This window comes from Cheilinus undulatus, linkage group 22 (genome assembly GCF_018320785.1).
Source record: "Cheilinus undulatus linkage group 22, ASM1832078v1, whole genome shotgun sequence".
NCBI classification, from domain to species: Eukaryota; Metazoa; Chordata; class Actinopteri; order Labriformes; family Labridae; genus Cheilinus; species Cheilinus undulatus.
This window is the reverse complement of record NC_054886.1, coordinates 157,017-177,949: the sequence shown is the minus strand read 5'-3', so window position 1 is coordinate 177,949 and position 20,933 is coordinate 157,017. Positions and strand designations below refer to the sequence as shown.

General features: G+C 40.9%; 1 protein-coding gene across 2 annotated transcripts; it reads right to left on the bottom strand.

The window, feature by feature from the left end:
- Window positions 1-694: 694 nt before the first annotated feature.
- On the bottom strand, window positions 695-20,406 carry LOC121504644 (up-regulator of cell proliferation-like). Of its 2 annotated transcripts, none has more exons than XM_041779620.1 (7): window positions 20,300-20,406; window positions 18,380-18,438; window positions 18,156-18,264; window positions 17,790-17,888; window positions 14,954-15,012; window positions 14,742-14,832; window positions 695-6,359 (listed from the first exon to the last, which is right to left on the bottom strand). In XM_041779620.1, the coding sequence occupies exons 2-7, from the start codon at window positions 18,383-18,385 to the stop codon at window positions 1,681-1,683; spliced, it is 5,043 nt and encodes a 1,680-aa protein (XP_041635554.1). In that variant the 5' UTR covers window positions 18,386-18,438; window positions 20,300-20,406; the 3' UTR covers window positions 695-1,680. The 2 variants fall into 2 exon arrangements, with proteins under 2 accessions (XP_041635554.1, XP_041635556.1); XM_041779622.1 differs by lacking the exon at window positions 20,300-20,406 and adding an exon at window positions 19,429-20,256.
- Between the last annotated feature and the right edge of the window lie 527 nt (window positions 20,407-20,933).

Sequence of the window (20,933 nt, the reverse complement as noted above, 5' to 3'; positions counted from 1 at the left end):
TTGTGTATAACTGAACACTTGAGGGAGCCGTTATCCCACATTCACAGCAGTTTCCCCCTATAGGGGGATTGTACTAGAGCAGTTTTCCCAATCATTTGTCCTTGGAGCCCCCCCTACACGCTCCACAGAAAAGCAGGACCCCCCCCCCCCCCAAGGACCCAAGAGAGAAGAAAAAGTGACACATTGCTGCCAAAAAACAACATAGATTTGAATTGGTCCACTGATAAAACCCTAAAAAAGGTCCATGCATACTTTTCTTGACAAAAGACCTTTTTATGAAGTACTTAATGACTGCTTTATCATGGTTTTAGTCAATATTTGCAAACCTATTTTTGGCAGCCTCAGAGCAGACAAAGCCTCGCGCCCCCTTAAGATCTCTGGCGCCCCCCCATGGAGGGTCCCAGACCCCAGGTTGGGAACAAAAGTACTAGAGGACAAAGGTGGACATTTAGCATTGTTGTCAAAGTTTTAAACACATCATAATGCAACTACATACTGCAAAAATATACAGGATGTGGGGCATGATCTGTGTCACACATACAGCAACAGAAAATAGTAATCAAAGATCAGCTACCTACCTATGATCTGATCGTGGAATACTGGAAATATCTTCTATGATAAGTAATTTACTAAAGTGAAACTATTAGCACAGACAAAAGGAAACTGAAGCCTATGTGTTGAGTATAATCTTTATTGGTACATGGACATTAGCTTGTATACTGCTTTTCTGGTCATCCGACCGCTTTATTAAATCAGCTCCCAGGAGAATACATGTTGACAACATACCATTGAACATTACATACCATTGAACATTACTCAACATAAACTTATCAAATTTCAAATGCCAAAAAACTCAACATTCACCAACAAATAAAAACCAACAATGAAGTGTAAATTCTGAGATTAAGAGTAACGACGATAGCTCTGACAACATTGTTCTGATTTGATCCAGATTTGATTTACTTCAATTTCTGTCATGTATAAATGTTAACATCACCAAATGTAAAAGAAAGAGATTTTCATAAAATAATACATTAAATCAACATAACAATCTGTAATTTTTGTACACATGCAGACTTTTAAGATGATATTTTTTAGGGTAAATAATCAGTTTTCATGAGAGATCACACAAGAAAAGAAAAACTGATCGCAGAAGAGAAAAAAAAAGAATATTATTTATTATAATATTATAAAGAATTATTATTTTAAAATGTTAAGTCAGATTAAAAGATAGTCCCCTGCACCATAATGACAGTTACACACATAATGAAAGGAACAGAACTGTAAATGTAAAAATGAGATTTTGGTTACTTCAGAAAAGGAATAAACAAAAAAGGACAAATAGGTAAACTTTGTTTTAATTATTTTATCAGATTCATGAGCTGAGTCTTTTTTAGCTGACTTATTGCAGTGACCAGGTCATACAGATTTCAGGTTATCTTAAAACAGCATGAAGCCCCGTACCATGATTGTACTGCATCTTTGCATGTACATGGACACCTAAAAAACCTGATCAATCAAAAATTAAGTAAAAAAGTCAATCTCTACCACTGCTGTGCTACTAACATTTATAGCTTTCTCTTTCCCTAAACACCACATCCGTTTTTGTCATTCACCACTTTCACATAGAAGTGCATCTTTGCATGCTGAATGTAAGACAGAGGAGATGTTAATACTGTCTTATTTCACATTGAATGACTTTTTCAGACTCTCTTTTGCAAGTTCTGTTGTGATGTCTTTCCAAGTGTCTGGGATTTCAGCCGGCTTTGCATTATAGGCTTTGGCAAACTTTCTGTTGAACCTGTTCAGTACATATTTCCAGTAGTCTGAAGCCTGAAGGCTGTTATCTGGAGCAATCCGCCAGTTTGGGAAAATTTTGATGTACTCTTTGTAAGGGTGCCATTCACCATTTGTGGCATTGCAGCAAAATGAGCAGTCACTGCACACCAATGAAGAGCATATATCAGTGACAAGTCTTTGTGACCAGTGATTTCTGAATCTACCCAGACCCTCTGGCCGGTGCATTGAAGTTTGGTGCTCCTTATGCTTAGTTCCTCCAGCCTCACAGGGAGCTGAACAGAGTGGACACTGTTTGCTACATCCAATGACTCTTTTGAAAAGCTCATTCTCTGGATTTAGATAAAGATGTGAGAGCTTGGTTTTGATGTTAGTCTTTTTAAACTGCTTTCCAAGAGCTTCTTCCATGTCCTTCACACACACAGTGAGCCGCTGAGCAAACTGTTCCTGGTTGACGTTGTTCAGGATCATGAAAGGGCCAAGAGCATCCTCAGAAATGACCAGTTTATCACCAAGTTCCTGACGGATATTTTGAATCACTTCCTGCAGGTTTTCACTTTCTTTTGCTTGAGCTGTGTGTATTGCATCATTTATGCTCCTGATACTTGACCTGAGATGCCGCTCCTCAAACTCTGATATCTTATCAGACTCATTTGTCAGGAATTTTAACATCTTGTCACTGATCCATTTCTTAACAAACTCCTCATATGAGCAGATGTAGCTGCGGTAGTCTTCAAAGTTGTCTTTTGAAAGCAGATCCAGTAAGACTGAGTACTGGAAGAACATTCGTGTGCTGAATTGGAACTTTGTCAGCATTTCTCCCGTGATATCAGGACCCAATGAACGGTTGATAAAGTTAACAACAGCTGGTCTCAGGCAGTGCTCTGTGAACTCTTCTGCCTTCTTCTGGCTCTGGTCTAGTTCAGAGAACTCATCCTTGAAGTTAGCACGGAACCTCTCTTTGTTTTGATTGAGACATCTGGAGGGATCATTCCTTTGAATGAAATCTTCATGCATTTTCTGAAACTCTCTGGCTGCATCTGCACAGATGTGCTGTTTCAGAGAAACCTCAAAGTCGATCTCTATCTTCACATCTGTGCGGTTTTTCAGTCCCTTGTCAATCAGATGAAGGATCTCCTGAATCAAAGTGTTGTGATAGTTGTTCGTTCTTTCCACTTTTTCTTGTACAAGTTGTGTACAATCACTTATGATACCACAAGCTACTTTTCGTAGCACCGTTACATGATCTTCAATGTTGAAAATTTTGTTCACTGAGTGCATAAATTGCATGAAACGTCCGTCAACTGTGTATTTGAAAGGCGTCCGGCCACAGTCCTGTAGCCTTTTTTGACTCAACAATTCCCATGCTTGACTCCCCTTGTGTTTTAGATTGTCTCTCAGGTAGTAGTCTACATCCCCCATGACATCCATGGTCTTTTGTTTGTAAAGCTTTTGTTCCTTTAGCATTTTTTTCCACATCTTGTCAAATTCTTCATCCAACTCTTCCTCTTCCATGTCCATTTTTTTCTTTCTGCATTCTTCAATCAATGCTCTCACTCTCTCTTCTAATTCTTTTGTGTGGTTTGCCTTGATTCTCTCAAGTTCTGCCATTCCCTTTCTGGTTTCTGCTGCAGCTGTGAGTTGGTTGTATACAGAGCTTTCCATTTCTCTACAAAGACTCCTTGCACTGTTTGCAAAGTCCTCTCTGTATGCTTCAACAAGACTGACATGACCCTCGGTTTGCTTGAAGTAAATCTTCAGATTTTCAAGAAGCTTTGTCTCCCATTCAGACAGCACTGTGCATGCTTCGCTTTTCAAATTGGTGAGTAGTTGTTCAATGACAGAAACCTCGGATTTCACTCTGCCAAAGTTAGAAATCTTAGTTTCTGCTGTTGTTGTCCATGAGTACATGTCTGTTTTGAATTCCCATTCCCATTTATTGAATTCTGTGCAGAGCCTCATGTATGCATCAGCCACCAGGCTGTTTCTGAAGCTGAAGATGAAGTTCTCATGTTTGACAGAGTTCCACAGGCTTCTTATCCACTCTGTAAACTCCAGGAGATTGTTGGAAGAAGACTCACAATTTCCCAGGACTTTAAGGATGTTTTTCTTGAGCTCATAAGTGACCTCACTGTACCCTGCATTAACTGGGGCCATTGGTGGGCTCCCATTCCAGAGTCCTGGGACGTAGCAGTTCCCGGTGTCTGGACTGTACTCCATCACATCAGTGAAGCTCTCGTACTCGTCCTTGTTCTCCATTCTGGCAGCTGCCTGGGTCATCTCATTTAACTGTTCCAGGAGCAGTTCTCTTTCTCGTAAGTTCTTCTCAGGGGCTGATACATCTGCCACGTTCTGGTGAACAAACTGACATCTGGGTTTTTTGCCCACAGATTTCATTCTGAGAAAGGCGTGCACAACTATCTGCAGGATGTCCTTCATTTCTGTGGAGTTCTCCATTGCAATGTTGATGATAGTGATGTCACTCAACCCCACAACAAGTGTTGCTAGCTCATTGTCATGCTCATAGCTGTTGTCTAGTTTTGAAAGCTCTGGTGACTTTAAGCCCTCAGTGTCAATGATCACCAAGAAGTCACAGTTGAGTTCTTGTTTGATGTCTTCATTTACTTTGATGAGCAACATGAAGGCACCTCTGGTGCATCGACCACTGCTGACTGCAAACTGTACTCCAAACATGGTGTTGAGGAGAGTAGACTTCCCTGTACTCTGAACTCCAAGAACTGTGACCACCAGTATCTTGCTCCGAGGAGACACCAAGTCATTGAGCTGAGTCAGAACATCAGTTACCCATCTGAGAGGAATGTTTGAAGCATCACCGTCTACAAGCTCAAGAGGAAATCCATCAAGCAACAACCCTGCACACAGTCTGGGCAGATGAGCTAACTGTTGACGTGATGGGTTTGTTTGTGGGAGAGAAACTGAGGCTTCATAGATCTGACCCATTTCACGGAAGAAGTGTTCAATCCCAAGTGAGCTGTTGGAGAGTTGTTCATCAATTTTCTTAACTTCTTCTTTGTTTTCAAGACTTTTGCTTTTGTTTTTGTAAGCCTCTCTGAGGCCTGACAGTTTCTCTCGAGACAGATTATCAAGGTTCATTCTCATCCATTTCAGGAAATAACATCTCTCAATACCTGGTGTTGATATTGCGTTGATGAAACATGTCATTGCATCAGACATATCATAAGAGTTCTGTTGTGCTCGAAGTTCTTTTTGCTTCTTCTGAAGATCACTTTTGTAGTCTTCAATTTTTTCGGACCCAACTTTTCGAAGCCGGAACATTTCTTTCTCATTGCTGGTCAGTTCCTTCCATATTTCTCCCTGCAATGGTAGCTGATCTTCTTTGTATTTCAGGATATCTTGAATTTGTGCAGTGATGGCATCTGCATTTTTCTTTGCTGTCTGACACTCTGGACAGTCTTCATCAACCCAGATTCCCAGTTCATGAGCAATGTCAGCCATCTGTTCAATGTTCATCTTTTTCTCTGAGTTCTCCATGACACTGTTGATGGCCTTGTGCAGATTTATGATAAAATCTGCATCATTCATTTGTTTTGTCTTCAAAAGGATGTTGTTTTTTGTCAGTTTCAGCTTGTTTGCCACCTTCTTCAGAGCATCAGAGCATTTCTGGCTTTTATGGTTTCCCACCAGGAAGATCTGTGCCTTGTGGTTTTGGTTTGTGAGCAGGTTGCACTCAGGGTCCAGGTTGTCAAAGAACACAAAAACTGCTGCAGATGACTGACACAGAAAAGAAAACTGTGTCTCAAATGAAGCCATGTCTCCACGAAGGTTAGCTACAGCTACTGGCTCACTGAAGACATCCATGTTTTTGTTCCCACAAGGTAGATACCAGGTAACTTCAGTCAGTCCATTAGATATTCTTCTTGGACAGTCACCATTTTCCATGTTACGGTGAACAAATGTGTCATGGTACTGCTGAGAATTGCTCAGAAGCTTGTTGAGGATCTCTGACTTAGACAAGGAGCACTCACCCAGTCTCACAAAGGAAACCATTGGAAGTTTAGAGACAACAATCCTGTCTTCAATAAAGCCCTTGGATTCTGAAAGTGATGAAGGTCTGTACTTTTTCACTATGTCTCTCATGGCCCAAAGCATTAGTGTGCACTGCTCTGACATGTCACCATTAGGAAGCAGCAGAGGCACAGAAAACTGACACATGGACATTTTGAGGGCCATTTCTTGTTGTACAAAACCATCAGAACACAGAAAGAGAGCAGTGATTATGTCAAGAGGGTTCAGCTTGTCACCTGACTGCAGAGCACCAAAAAGACCATCAATATCTAAATCTGTTCCTTCTGATTCAGCATCACAGGCAGATTCACATTCAGATGTAATCTTTACATTCCTAGCTCTCACATTAACCATCATCAGTTTCTTTAGAAAATACCATGGAAGATCTAAATTACGACTGGTAGGTTCATCAGTGATGGTCTTCTTATTGATCTGGAGTATTTTGCTCAGGGATAGCTTCTCCTTGAAGTGATGCTCCAGTCCCAGATCCTCCAACAGGCTCTCCAGTTGTGTCTCTGTGGAATATAACATATTTGCTTAATTGTATATTCTCACACAAAAAGAACCCCCCCCCCCAAAAAAAAAAACACACTTAGCCTGCATCTTTGACATAGCACAGTCTACTTTTTTGCCTTTTGACAAAGTATAGCAGTATACTACACAAAGTCACTCCCCCCCCCCAAATAAAACCCCAGCCCTGTTTCATTCACAATTTTTTCATGTGAACAGCTGATCAGCATGATGCTGAACTGACACCACTTTGTGTTTTTTCTTTTATATTCACGTTTTACACATCTTAGATCGAGTTTGGATATTTTGTAGTCGTGAGTGAAGTTAAAAAGCTCTTGCAGGGTCACATAAAAGTTGTTACCACTTAGCGGCCCCGTTCAGTTTGGTATGGCATGGTACGTGCTTTTTGCATTTTAATTACCTAAAGTAGGAAAGGGTCCCATCCCCACCCCACTCTCCCCACCATCCAACTTTTTGCACGTAGGGGTGTCAAGCTTACCTAAATGTCCCAATAAGGTGGAGCTACACACACAGCATTAGGGGTTTGCACTGATGTCACTCTCAGCATGCAACACGACTGCTCAGGCAGGCTTCTAAACCCAGCTATCTTCTCTATGAGGAGTGGGTGAAAACTAGGCTAAATAGGCTATTATCTGCTGAAATTAGGATATTTGGACCCAGCAAAGGTCCATATTGTACTGGACTGTGGATATTGCTGTGTGGCCCCAAATAGGGTTTTATTACATTTATGTGGCCCTGATATCAAGCACACAAAGCAGAGCCTGTAAGCACTAGTGTTGTACCTTTGATACCAATACCAGCTGGAGGGAGCTTTGGGAAATGGAGGCCAGCAACATCAGCTTTATCATCAGCGCCACCTACAATGTGCTCCCATCACCAAAGAACCTCCACCAGTGGTATGGTGAAGATCCGGCCTGCGCCCTCTGCCAAAGTCCAGTATCTCTCAAGCACACCATGGCAAGACCAGCCTCACACAAGACAGCTACACCTGGAGGCACAACCAGGTCCTCAAGAGCCTGGCAGCAGCACTTGAGATCAGGAGGAGTACAGCCAACTCCCTTCCCCTGAGAGCAAACAATACCATCAAGGTACCAGCATTCATCAGGGAGGGACAGGAAAAGCCCAAACATCCTGCCACCAAGCCAGAAACTGGACAACTAGCCCTGGCCCGTGACTGGAAGATGCTTATGGACGTTGGCCAACAGTTAGTCTTTCCACCTGAGACTGCATCCACCACCCTTAGGCCAGACATGGTCCTCTGGTCCTCTTCACTCAAGTCTGTGTACATCATAGAATTCACAGTACCATGGGAGGACTCGGTTGAAGAGGCCTATGAGCAAAAAAAAACTGCGGTACACTGAACTAGCAGCCAACGCAAAACAAGGAGGATGGAAGACAAAAGTCTATCTAGTCAAAGTGGGATGCAGAGGATTTGTCGTTACTTCCACCATCAGACTGCTAAAGGACCTGGGAAGCCATGGACAGGCTCTGCGGCAGATCATTAGATCTGTGTCCAAAGAAGCCGAAAGGAGTAGCCAGTGGATATGGCTCAAGTGGAAGGACCCGTGCTGGGCTCCAACAGCAGCAAGAGTACCCACTCACTAACACCACCACCCCCTTACCCACTTGAGAACCCAGAATAGAACCCCCCCATGAACAACATCTGTGCATCTCGTGATTGGGCATGGGACACAAGCTCAGGCTTGATCACCCTGTAACTGGCCGCCTTTGATGAGGGTGTCTAGTGTTTAAAAGGCCGAAACACCCTATGACTCAAAGGTACACTACTGATGATGTGTCCCAAACTGACATCCGTCCATATTTGAGACGCACCTCCAATGGCGCTCTTAGCATCAAGGAACCACCAGGATGACTCCCAGTCACTCTTAACATCAAGGAAACCCTCAGGTAAGTGAATGCCACCTATTGGCACAACGGACAGCTTAACATTACATCCCGTGTTTCATGATTCTAGTTTAGTATCATGCTACTGCATACTAAAACAATACTTGAAACTTGGAAATGATAATTTACGAAAAACTTAAGTATAAAACATACAAAAATAAAGTTTGAGTTTTTATACCAATGTGCTTTTACCCTGCTAGGAGACTCATTGTGTTTATAAAGTTCATTGTTAAAGATATTTTTAACTCCTAATTTCATGTACATCAAGAGAAGCAGCTAATCTACAGCTTTTAATTGAATGAAATGGGATTCTTTATCAAAAGTTTATTAAATAATATCAGCTCCTAGCTGATGACCCTGCAGCCTTTCCAATAGCGTATCAGGCAGGAAAGCCCTGCAGGTTAACACACCTGTCCTCAAATTTAGCAAACCTGTTGGAGCAGTTTACAGCCAGGAAAGCCTGGCGGGCTGCCAGGGAAGACTGGCTGGAGGCAGGAAAGGCTGGACCAGGGTTGAAGGGGTTAGTAACCCATCCCACACATTCATGGAACAGCCTTTTCTTGGACACCCTCATATAACTACAAGCAGAAAGAAACAACCCAACAGTCCACAGAAAAGCGAGTTGGAAGATGGACCCACGCAAAGGACCCTGAGAGAGTGCAGCTGTGGGTAGGCCAAGGTTACAACCTTCTTAGGTCTCAGAATCCACCAGTGGAAGACAAAATATGGAGGCAACACAGATCCACACAAGACAAGGAGATGTCATAGCCAGGTTGAGCACCACTGTGCTACTTACCACTCAACAGTATCCGGTGAGAAAGAGGAAATTCAGTCTCCCTAGGACAGTGCACCCAGGTCAACCCACAGCATAAGCAACTTTGCACAAAACTGAACAGAGAACCCAAAAAACCACACCAGATGCTTGGATGAACTTTGACCAGAGCCTTTGTACCATCCTTCAAAACACCTTAAGCATGGAGGACAGCCACAGCTTAGGAGAAGGAGGGTCTGAAAAACCTGCAGAGCCAGACTAGAGTGAGGCTCACACGTCTGAGGCAAGGTGAAAGGATCAGGGAATTGAGGAATCACTGGGAGAAGGCACGGACAAGCTTTCTCTGTGGTCCTTTCAAATATGCCCGAAGCTGCCTTGGAGAGAAAAAATCTGAAACTCTGCAAGCCTTTGAGCAAGAAACTGGAGATGCACATGCAAAATCTACTGTGTGACACTCAGGGAAAGTACCCCCTAGCATCTCAAGGACACAGTGCTCTGCCCACCTGAACCCTCATCACCATTTGAGTCTTCTCCTCCCAAATGGTCGCAGGTCAAGCAAGTGGTAGAGAAGGCCAGAGCTGCATCAGCACCAAATGGTGTTCCATACAGGGTGTATAAAAACTGCCCATGATTCCTTAAGCCCCTGTTAAGACTTACGGTCATCGCCTGGGGAATCACCACTTTCAACCTGAAAAACAAGGACTTCAATGACATCAACAAATTCAGAGGCATTGTCCTGCTGAATGTAGAGGGGCAGATTTTCTTTGCAAAAATGGCAAAGTGTGTAACCTACTACCCTCTGGCAAACCATTTCATTGATACCAGTTGGCAGAAAGCAGGCATCCCAGGTTTTCCAGGCTGTGTGGAAAACTCGGCCACTATCTGGAAGCAAATCTTGTTAGCCAAAAGCCACAAATCAGACCTATACTTGGTTTGGTTAGACCTTGCTTCTGTCCCCCATCAGCTTATCATGGGCACAAATGAAGGTCCCTGAAACTTCTTCCACATTTCAGCATGCACACAGAGTCTCATGAAAACTTCCATATCTGCTACACGACACAGACGAACTCAACCGGCTGGCACCAGCTTGGGAAGGGGACAGCAATGGGTTCTTCGTAGTTGTCTTTGGGATTATCCTCCTTGGTGGAAGACAGAAGGTTTGCGGAGTCAAGCACACACAACTATAGTGATGATACTAATCATGAAGCATGGATTAAAATGGGCCTCAGAAATCGACAACCAACAGCAGCACCATGAGTGTTTAAACAGTATGTCCTGTAAAACATACAACAATCTAGCGGACAAAAAGAGGTGCTAGTCTGAAATTCTTCCACCATAGCAGGTATTTAATAACTAGCTGATATTTTTTTCTTTGTGCAAACAACAGCAAACTTGCAATTTCCTGCTGATGGGTTTCCATTTTTGTCTTGACAGATGCAGATCCAGACTTGATTAACTGTTGTGTTCCTAATATGTGAACTGTGGCTAGTACAGTTCAAGGGGTGGGTAAAAATATCGATTAATCGATGCATCGCAATACCCCCCCCCCATTCAATATTGATTCAGCAAATCCTCTGAATTGATTCACCTCCTGGCCAGTGGGGGTCGCTGTGCGTGTGATTCACATTGTATGGACGGAGGCCGCACTTGACCAAACAATAACAAACCATGACAATTTCCAAGAGGACAGAAATATTTAAGTTATGTTACTGTCATGTTTTTTACTTTTGTTCTTCATATGCACAAATAAGTTATTATTGTGCAAATTTTTATTTTCAGATGTTTTATTGCTCAAAAATATGAGGTGACTTACCAAATATGTTCATATGGGCATGAAAAATAATTATTTAAAAATTGTCAACAGGTTATTTGTGTATTTCTTCTTCTTACTGAATTGACATTGAAGCATTTAAATCAATATCTAATCGAATTGATATTGAATTGTGAGGTTCTTAACAATGTCCAGCCCTATACAGATCCTCAACTGTGGACAGAAATATTTTGAGTCATAATGGCACGTTAAAATGCGAATATACTATATGTCAACCACAATTTATACCACAAAATAATAACATTTAGAGCTGTATCATGTGAATTTGTCACAAAAAAAGTTAACTAAATGTTTCGCTGGGGTTAAATTAAAAATAAATAAATAAATAAATAAAGATTAAGTAAATGTCCTGAGCTAACTTCTGTGTTTTGTTTTTCTGCTTGGAGCCGACCAGTAATGTTGTGCGCTGAAAGGGACATCAGTGTAAACCCTTCCTGTTGTGGTGTGTAGCCCCACCTTTTGGGACCGATAGGTAAGACTGGTACCAATACAGAAGGGTGCCAAAAAAGTGGGACGGTAAAGGTTTTTTTTTTGGGACCCTTTTTTTAACTTTTGCTATATGGAAATCCAAAAAGAAAAATGTGTGCCGACCAAAGTGAACCGGACTGCTCAGTGGAAAGTACCTTTTAGACTACATACTCAAATCAGAGTGAGAGAGACTGTAGAGAAGTGATCCTATGCTTCCTCTTGCACTCTCCATCGTGCTCCCAAGGTGCCAGGGGAAGAAGGTCATGGTTCTGTTCTGTTCTTCTGATTTTATAACTGTGTTTTCTTACATAAAGTCATTTGCATATTGGTGTATTTTTCAACCTATCAAATGTTGGCAATATTTGTGATCTGATCTTAGTTTATGAATTATTAATTCTATTATTAATTAATTCTTAAACTTCACCTTCCTGTTTTTACACTAGACATCCACCCTTGTTCACAGTTAGGCATTACTCATGGTTACAGTCTGCAAGTCAGCACATCTGTATTGGACATCTTTCAACATGTTCTGCACTTGTCTCACCATATTCAAATCAATTCATACAGTAGTTACTCACATTTAGGCTCTATGCTACCTTTAATCAAGGTAGAGGGTGATCACTACAGTACTCCAAAAAGGGAATGACTCACCTTTACATGGCACCACCAAATGCAGATGGATTACAGCCCTGGTGGGTACAACAGCCACTTTGGCTGGTTGAATGAAACTGTGTCATATCCACTGTCAGCACCAGTATTTATGGTTTAAATGGTTGTTGTAATGATGTCAATTGTGCATACAAGGAGCAAATATCCCCAAAAATAACTGCAAAGTGACTCAGTTTCTTTGTGGGCTAGTGCATCTTTATGCAGACACACAAAGATGTAAGCTGTCAGCATACAAGGTAAGCATAACGAATGTTACCCTTGGCTTTTTTGTTGTTCTATTCTGTAAAGTGTTACTTGGGTCATTTCCCTCACTTGTCCTGATTTCTCTTGCATTACTTCATAAAAAATAAAATTAAACTAGGGCTGCAAGTGGCACTGAAGGGCCCTCGCATCCAGGCACAGGTCGGGGTGTGATGCAACCGCCAGTGCGTGGCAATAGTCGGCTGTAGGCGAACCCGTGTGGTGTGCTGCTGCGCAGCAGGGAGACCAGGGCGGTCCTTCTTTGAGCGTCATTATGTAAAAAAAAAAATCAGCACAGTGCACTTTGTTTATGAGGTAGTACTGCCCCTCAACAGTAGGTGACAGTATGTCAGAGGTGGATGTTGATATGTAGAGGTAATGAGGGAAGGACTATTTATCATGTAAAATCATAAAAAGATTGTAATTTTTATTTTTCAGGTGCTAATGGCATCTTACAGTAGGGGGCGCTAGAGAAAAAGCGTGAAATTAACTCTGAAATTTGTAGAGAGGCAGACCCTGATCATGCAGAGCACAACCTGAGATCTCCATCTTGTCTAGTTTCAGGAAATACTACTCTAGAGTCCAAGAGATAAGTCCCCTCCGAGAACTAATGGAGGTGCTCATGGTATCTTACAGTAGAGGGCGCTAGAGCAAATCCATGAAATTAACATTGGAATTTGTAGAGGGGCGGACCCTGATCATACATGTGAAATTTGAAGGCAATCGGGTGTTTCACATAAGAGTTACACACACTTCCTGTAAGATGGCGAAGGATCAAAATGGCCGCCATGGCCACTGGGGCATCTGTTAATGAGTCATGTCAACATTAGGACAGATATAGATGAGTTGAGGTGAAAATCAGAGCATGATAGGTTCAAAACAGTAAGCAAATTAGAGAAATAACCCATTTCCTGTCTGTGGCGAAGGATCAAAACGGCCACCGTGGCCACTGGGTCATCCAGGAATGAAACATGTCCATGTTGGGAAAGATATTGAGGACGTCAGGTCATAATCAGAGCTTGAATACAGTAAGAACTAGAAAAGCACTCAGAGAGCGCAGACCTCCACCAAGGCAGCCCAGGCCTATCTCCCAATAGTAAAGAATCCTTTAAAAAATTCCTGAATCCAACGGTGATCCGGATCACTCCCAAAATGTAATCACTTCTTCCTTATGCCATTTCTGACATTTCCTGAAAATGTCATCAAAATCTGTCCATAACTTTCGAGTTATGTTGCTAAAAAACAAACAAACCCAGCTGATCACATAACCTCCTTGGTGGAGGTAATAACACAGAAACGACCCACTTCCTCTCCAATGGCAAAGGATCAAAATGGCCAAAATGGCCACTGGGGTGTCTGTTAATGAAACATGTGATTGTTGGGACAGATATTTAGGACTTCAGGTCAAATCAGAGTGTGATAGGTTCAACACACTAAGAAAAATGCAGAAATGACCCATTTGCATCACTTCCTGTTGGCAGAGGAGGGCGCCATGATGGGCCGTTTTCATGTGAGCATGTTCAGTGTGATACTGATGTGTTGCCATAACATACTGAAGACCATAGAATGATGTCCCCCCAAATTACATCAGTTTTCACTGAATAAATGTCCAAAAAGAGGCGTTATTTTAAAATTGGGGCCAAGCTGGTGGACTTCCTGTCAGGATTTTGGCATGGGTCCAAAAGGCTTTTTTGTAGGTGTTTGTGTATATATACACAGTGCTTAACAAATTTATTAGACAACCTGTCATATTTGTCTCAAAGACCATGGCATCATGAAGTGCTTTAATGCGGACTCTTTCATTTTCATTGAGCTCTCCACGTTTTACCATTTTGAACAGGAATGAGGGATTTCAAACTGAATTCACCCAAATTTAAGCCGGCTCACTGGGCTTCTCTGAGAAGTCAGAAATTAATCAAGCATAACATTCAACCACTAAAACTCATTTTTCTGTTCAGGAATGCAAGTAAATAACTATAATTTGACATATTAATCAAGAAATATTAATGTGCTTTACTATTTTTTCAGTTTTTTTTTGTAAAACAGTTGATTTGAAAATTCATAGATAACAATAGTAATTCTATTTTAGCATTTAAAGTATCATTTGGGTTGGACAATTGGACACTTTTCCTTGATGATGTCACTTCCTGTGCATTTTAGAGTATGGTCCCAAGAGGATTTTTTGTTCGTCTAGTCATGATACACGTGTACCGATTTTCATGCATGTCACACAAACTTGTGGGCGGGGCTCCTGAATACCAGGTTTTGGGGCCCATGAGCAGCCATTTTTTGAGTGAGATGCATGCAACCACCAGAATACAAAATTTTTCACAAGGATCTAACAAGCCACCAAATTTGGTAAGTTTTTGAGCATGTTAAAGCCTCCAAAATGCCATCTGTTTTGAGAGAAAAATAACAACGGATGCCTACAGTTTCAGTCGGGTCCTCGGGCCCTAATTAACAAAACAAAGCTTAACTTACTCTGTTGGCAGTCATCCTTGTTGACAGTACAAGTTGGAGGTGGACTTTCTTCTGACTCCTCACAGGAAAGGTACAAATCATCATCGTTGTCCTTCATTAAATGACAAGGAGATACAATGTCATAAAATAAATCTCAGGATTTCATATTTATTTTAAGTGTAGGTGATTTGCTTTTATTTACTGTAACATTGTTGCTCAAAGAAGTTGCTTACTTCCATTGTGTTTTTGCTCTCTGTCCTCCCACAGTCAGGAGAACTTAGACATCCACTCACTGAAAGTAATGAGACAACTTTCATGTCAGGTTTGAAAATAAGACTTGAAATACATGACAGTATCTTGCACACCAGCCTGACCCAAACTCCTCTCTAAAGCCTGAACACCAAACACTCATGACTGTGAAGGTGACAGGTGTGCTATAGTTGAATCAATGTGAACTTTGGGACTTAGCTTTTGAACCCATTAAAAAAAAACAAAAAAGGGATCTGCTTCACTTAATTACACTGAAGTACACTGAAAAATGGAAAGTTAATCTCATCCCCTCTAGCAGGTACTGAAGCACATAAAATATACATGTATATATTCTGTGTATTTTTGTTTGAGGTTGAAAAGAAACACAATGGCAACTTGAAAACTTACTAGCTTCACTCTAAGGATTCCAAAGTCAATCTGTGAACAAAAAAGGAGTGCAACACTGAAAGGCAAAAAAAAAAGCGACATACTTGCAGCCTGTTGCAACGTAGCCTAACTGGATGGTGTTAAAACAAATCTGGCCTCTGACAGGGCAAACAGCTAATCATTGGAGTTTGGTTTTGCAAATCAGATTTTAAGGTAGCCCACATCACCTCTGACACAAGCAGAGTGACTGGCACAGATGTTTTATGATTTGTCTTTTGTGGTTGTTTCTTTTTTTGTCTAAATGAAGACATTTTTTTAACAGGAGTGATTATTTAAGTTGCTGATACTTCACTGGCTCTCTCAGGCCAAGCCCTGATCAGTAAATCATTCTAAATAATATCAAATGTATCACTTTTTAAGTAAAATGTGATCAAATAAAGACCAAAAACTTAAAAAAAATAACAATCGAAAAAAAGTCCAGAATTTTTCTAACATCTCTTTCAAAAAATTGCTTGTGCACACAAAGTTAAAAATAGAGCAGTTATGAAAACCAGATCTCTCAGACCTAGATCTTGTTGTGGCTTGTGCACCCATAAAGAGAGAGGAAGCTCTTACCATTGCAACAAGGCTAAGTATAAAACAAGATAGAATCAGAGTCTCTACCCGAGGATGTGAACACAGCACTGCTAGCTATCCCCACTAGTATGGCTGATATATGACGTGGCAACAGCCATCCTAGAGATGCTCGGCTACGAGATGAACAGCAGTGGAACGCCATGGAAAAGAAGTCTAGAGGCAAAATTAATGGCAACATGGAGAGAAGTTGGTCTTGCAGAACTACCCGAAGAAATACAGCCAGCTACCTAAAAAGGTACATTAGAGAAGTATGGGGCTTTTCCATTACATCACTACTTGGTTTTACTTGGCACAGCAGCCCAGCGCTGCAGGTGATTTGCTTTTCCACCACAACCTGATCTTATCTGATTGACTTTACATTGTTTAAAAGCAAAAATTAAACTGTAGACCGACAGCCCTTTCTTTTCATATTCTCTCTCTTTCCATGATCAATTAAAAAAATATATATCATCAAAAGGATAGAATTTTCCTGCACAAAGGTAAAGAACAGTGAAATGATTATTGATTTATGTGTCTCTAGATAGCAGGATATAAAGTTGTACTTTATTCTTCGTATATATTTTATTTATATTATTTTTTATTTATATATATATATATATATTCTTCTTACATATTTATATGGATACAATTGTATTTGTATCCATATACTGCATTGGATTGGGCAATGAGAAATGCATGCTTTAACACCAGTTAATAAATTAAAGACTGACTCTATGATGGGCTAAATGTTCTGAACATCTCCAGCATTTTATTTTTTTTTAGAATTCAAGAATTTATTTGTAATCCTGGATCTGTGCTTGGTCCCTCCTGATATCACTCATCAGAGTGAGAACTCCAGCCTTGCAAGACTTTCAGACCGTAGTATGAGTACGTAAATCTAGAGTTTTGGTCCTGTGTCATAAATGTTTAAGTCGTACACTGAATGCTGACATTAGACCTCACTGTAACAGAACTACACTGTAACGAACCACTTCGAGGTGGGGCTGGCTCACTTTGGCCATGCTCATGAGCAGGGCCATTGAAGCGCAGCTCAGCACAGCTTGTCTAGGCCAACTAGTGATGGGAAAGTAAATCAGCACAGCTTGGTTTGGCTCAGCACAGCCAAAAGTCGTAGTGGGAAAGCCCCAGTAGAGGCTTGACCACCTGACCAAGGTCTACTCTCAATGGCAAGGCAGTAAGATGACAGAGGACCCACTCAAGGCCGAGACTGAGCAATACTGGAGAAGTTTCTTGGAGAAGTAGGTGTCACATAACATCAGGGCCCAATGGCTAGTGAACTGTCAAGCAGAACACAGTAAACCCCTAGAGCAAGACCCAGTAGTAATCACAGCAGCAGACATCTAACAAAGAGTGTCAAAAATGAAGAATGGACAGGACCAGGGCCTGGCATGAACTGCACTCCACGAAAGCCTAGCAGTACTAATGAACCAGCAGTTAACATCGAGGATCCACCCAGAGTGGCTTACCCAAGGCCAGACAGTCCTCATCATGAAGAACCCTCAGAAAGGAACAGTACCATCAAATTACCAGCCTATTCTGCCTCAGTATCACATGGAAGCATCATAGCGGCCAAAATGAGTGGGCACATGAGCAGAGCAGAGAAAAGAATTGGCACTGGAAGAGCCAAGCACAAGCTACTGGTTGACAGGGATATCGCCCAGGACTGCAAGTCCAGAAACACACCTGTGCACTGCCTGGATTGATTACAAGATGGCATATGACTAAATCCCACACACGGATGTGTTTTTGTTTGAATGTTTTCACGTTGGACTTTGTGGACTGATTTGATTTACCCACTTGTCTGTTCAGTAATGTCTCTCTTGGGTTCCTGAAGGAAGTGCTGCATCTCTGGCGTTGATGTGGTCATGTCCGTTGTCTCATGCCCAACTTCTCCTTCTGTACAAGCAGTCATGGTGTAATTTAGAGAGGTTTCTAAAAGGCAAACATGTTCAACACTGGCACAACAGACTGCTGTCTTTGCAGAGGAGCAGGGATTAGTTTAAATCAAATTATTTAATAGACAGACAGACAGACAGACAGATAGATAGATAGATAGATAGATAGATAGATAGATAGATAGATAGATAGATAGAGCTTTTAATAAACTGTGCTTGTTTTATTGCCCTTGCATTGAAGACTGTTTAAAAAAATGTTGAACTTAACCTTTTGAATTCCTCTGTTGACAGTCATTCTTGCTGCCAGTACATGCTGGTTGTGGACTTTCATCTGCCTCCTCACAGTTTCCTTCAACGCCTGAATCATCACTGGTTTCCTTCATTTAATGACAAGAACATACAATTTAATGGGATCAGTTTCTCATGAAACATTACACATTGTAGTGTTAAATGTTGGGAATTTATATAGCACTCAACAAAGACGTTGTTTACCTCCATCGTGTTGGTGCTCTCCGTCTCTCCTCAGTCAGGATTACTATGACAGCCTCTCACTGAAAGTGATGAGACAAGATTTTGATCCCATCTTACTTCATATTATTTAGATGAAGGTACCAAGCTGCCTTCTTGGCATTTTTTAGATTTGAAGGTGTCATCTATACAGTGTGTGAGTCTGAGAGTGTGGACTGTGGGACTTAGCTTTGACCACCGTATAAAACAAACAAAAAAAGAGCTTTAACTGAATACGTTTGTGGATCAAGCTACACTCAGATTAATTTAAAAAAATCGCTTGTACTGTTTTGTTGTTTCAGGTTAAATTTCTCCACTAAGAATATCACACAACTCTCAAGGTCACAAAAAAAACTTGTTCCTGAGTTTTGCATGCTCCAGCTGAGATGGCCTACATTATCAGCTGTAAGGAACAATTAGGTCCAATATCTGTAGATCTTTAATCTTTATTTGTAGTGACAGGAATTCCAAATGCACTTTTTCTTAAGGTTCTCAAAAACATTCATGTTAATTATTTAGCTGATGGAACTTTTATTTTTATAGATTTATTGCTGAGAAGCATTGTTTAAAAAATAATAATAATAATCTACAAAATAGAAAAAAAAACGTGTTCTTTCTTTTTATGCTAAGTTTAATAGTTGACTTGTTTCTATTATGATTATATGTTTATTTAGATTCCCTGTGTTAACGTGCCTGATATGTGCTGAATGAATGAATACCAGAAAGCAGAAGCAGGCGTTATCCGCCTTTTCGCTCTGGTTTTGGTTCCCTTCTTTTCTGAAACCGAGTTTCTCTCATTTCAGAGTTGACAGACTAAAATTTTTCACTACAATGCTTTCTGTTGCCTCTGCTCAGTGACTTATAACATTTGAAAATGCATGAAAACTTTCCTTCTTGTTAAACAGACCCAACGTCACACCTAGCTGATATTTCACACAAATGTAGTAAAGTGTTTCCAATTATTTAACCAAAGTCTGGATCAGCATTAACACTCATTTAGCCATAAACTCTGCTGATGATTAATCTTCATTTACCTTGTTCACTTCGTGTGTGTTCAGCTGCACCACCTCCTCCCTCTGCAGCTTTCCTCAATCCTGCTCAAAGAAACGAAACCAACCTCCGCCATGAGGACTCAAGGGAGGGGTGAGTAGAGAGCTGCGTTCACTTGTAATTGGACATTAGAGCTTCGCTTGCGTAAAAAAGTCCGATGACTCATCGGCGGTGAGCCGTAACTTTTCATTGCAATCAAAGCAACCCCCAGCACAGGTGGGAAGGGGATTTCATGGGGTGGCAGTTGCTACCCTGATAGAGCAGCCTGTGCTGCTAAAAAACACTATATGAGCCGTTTTTCTTATGTATTTAATTCATTAATTTCAAACAAAAAAGCTTAAAATGTCGTTTGCATATTTCTTTTCATGATTCGCTAACTTCAGACAGCAGGCTATATCCCTTTGTCATTGTTTTGCTGGCTAGCTTATGATTGTTGCCGTGGATGTTTTTCTTCCCTCTTTACCTGAAACGAGGGCAGGACAGGTAGGGATTGCCAACATTGCGGAGCTGAGAATGTGTTAATACTCTAAGCTCATATTTAGAAATAAAAGCCATATTTTGAGTAGACATGCACTACTTTTTGTGACGTATGAATACATTTTGAGGAAAGTTTAAATGTGTCTCAACGGGCAGTTGAACAGTACAGAAACGTTAAAACTTTATCTTCAACTCATTTATTAGTAAGTGGAGGAACATAACATTATATACCTGCTCACCAGCTCGTTGATTCAGCGTTAGATCTGAACATAAACTCGTAGTTCAGTGACATTTTGAGTACAATCATTCATCTAGGATACCTGACATCAAAAAGGTCCACTCAACCCACGAACGAAAACAAAACTCGAGGTAACTCACCTTTATGGACGAGGTGTGTAGACTGTAAATCTTTATTCAGGAGTTTTCAGAGCAGCGTGGGTCTGTCCTCCTGTATCTGAACTACAAGCCTTAAACCGTCAAATGCCACCGCCCTTAATTTACATTTTTATCCTGGGGGTAAGAATCTAACAGTTTCGTTTTCCAGGAATAGATTCTTACTCTTGATTTAACAAACGAGAGTCCAGTTTAACAGTAAATGGGATCAGATTACATTGTTCTTGCAGCACACATAAAAACAAATCAACAGGATCAGATGAAGCAGAATAAAAATGCTGTACACACAGAAACTATTTTCTCTGGCAGATTGCATGAGTCTTTACATTTCAGCTGTTGGAGATAGTTTGCCTTCATCAGCTGTAATAAAGCAATCTCACTTTAAATAATCCTATCATTATGCCAAAGTAATTGGAATAAATAATACGTGTTAACAATGATAATCTGATTACATGGAGGAATATATTCTGAGTAAAAGTGTTTTTTTCACTTCATAGTAGTTCTCTGTATTGCCCAGCCCAGCCAAACACCTTCCTGAGCTGAGGTAAGTCATCACTGGCTGCAGTCTACTGTTTCTTATTTGAATTGTTTCTCTTCATGTCCATAAAAAAGATATAAT

Coding starts and splice junctions, on each gene's coding strand:
- LOC121504644 (XM_041779620.1), bottom strand. Junction 17,889..18,155: donor TCAACAGAGGAATTCAAAAG/GTTAAGTTCAAC, acceptor CTGCTTGTACAG/AAGGAGAAGTTGGGCATGAG. Junction 6,360..14,741: donor CAAGGATGACTGCCAACAGA/GTAAGTTAAGCT, acceptor TATATTCCACAG/AGACACAACTGGAGAGCCTG.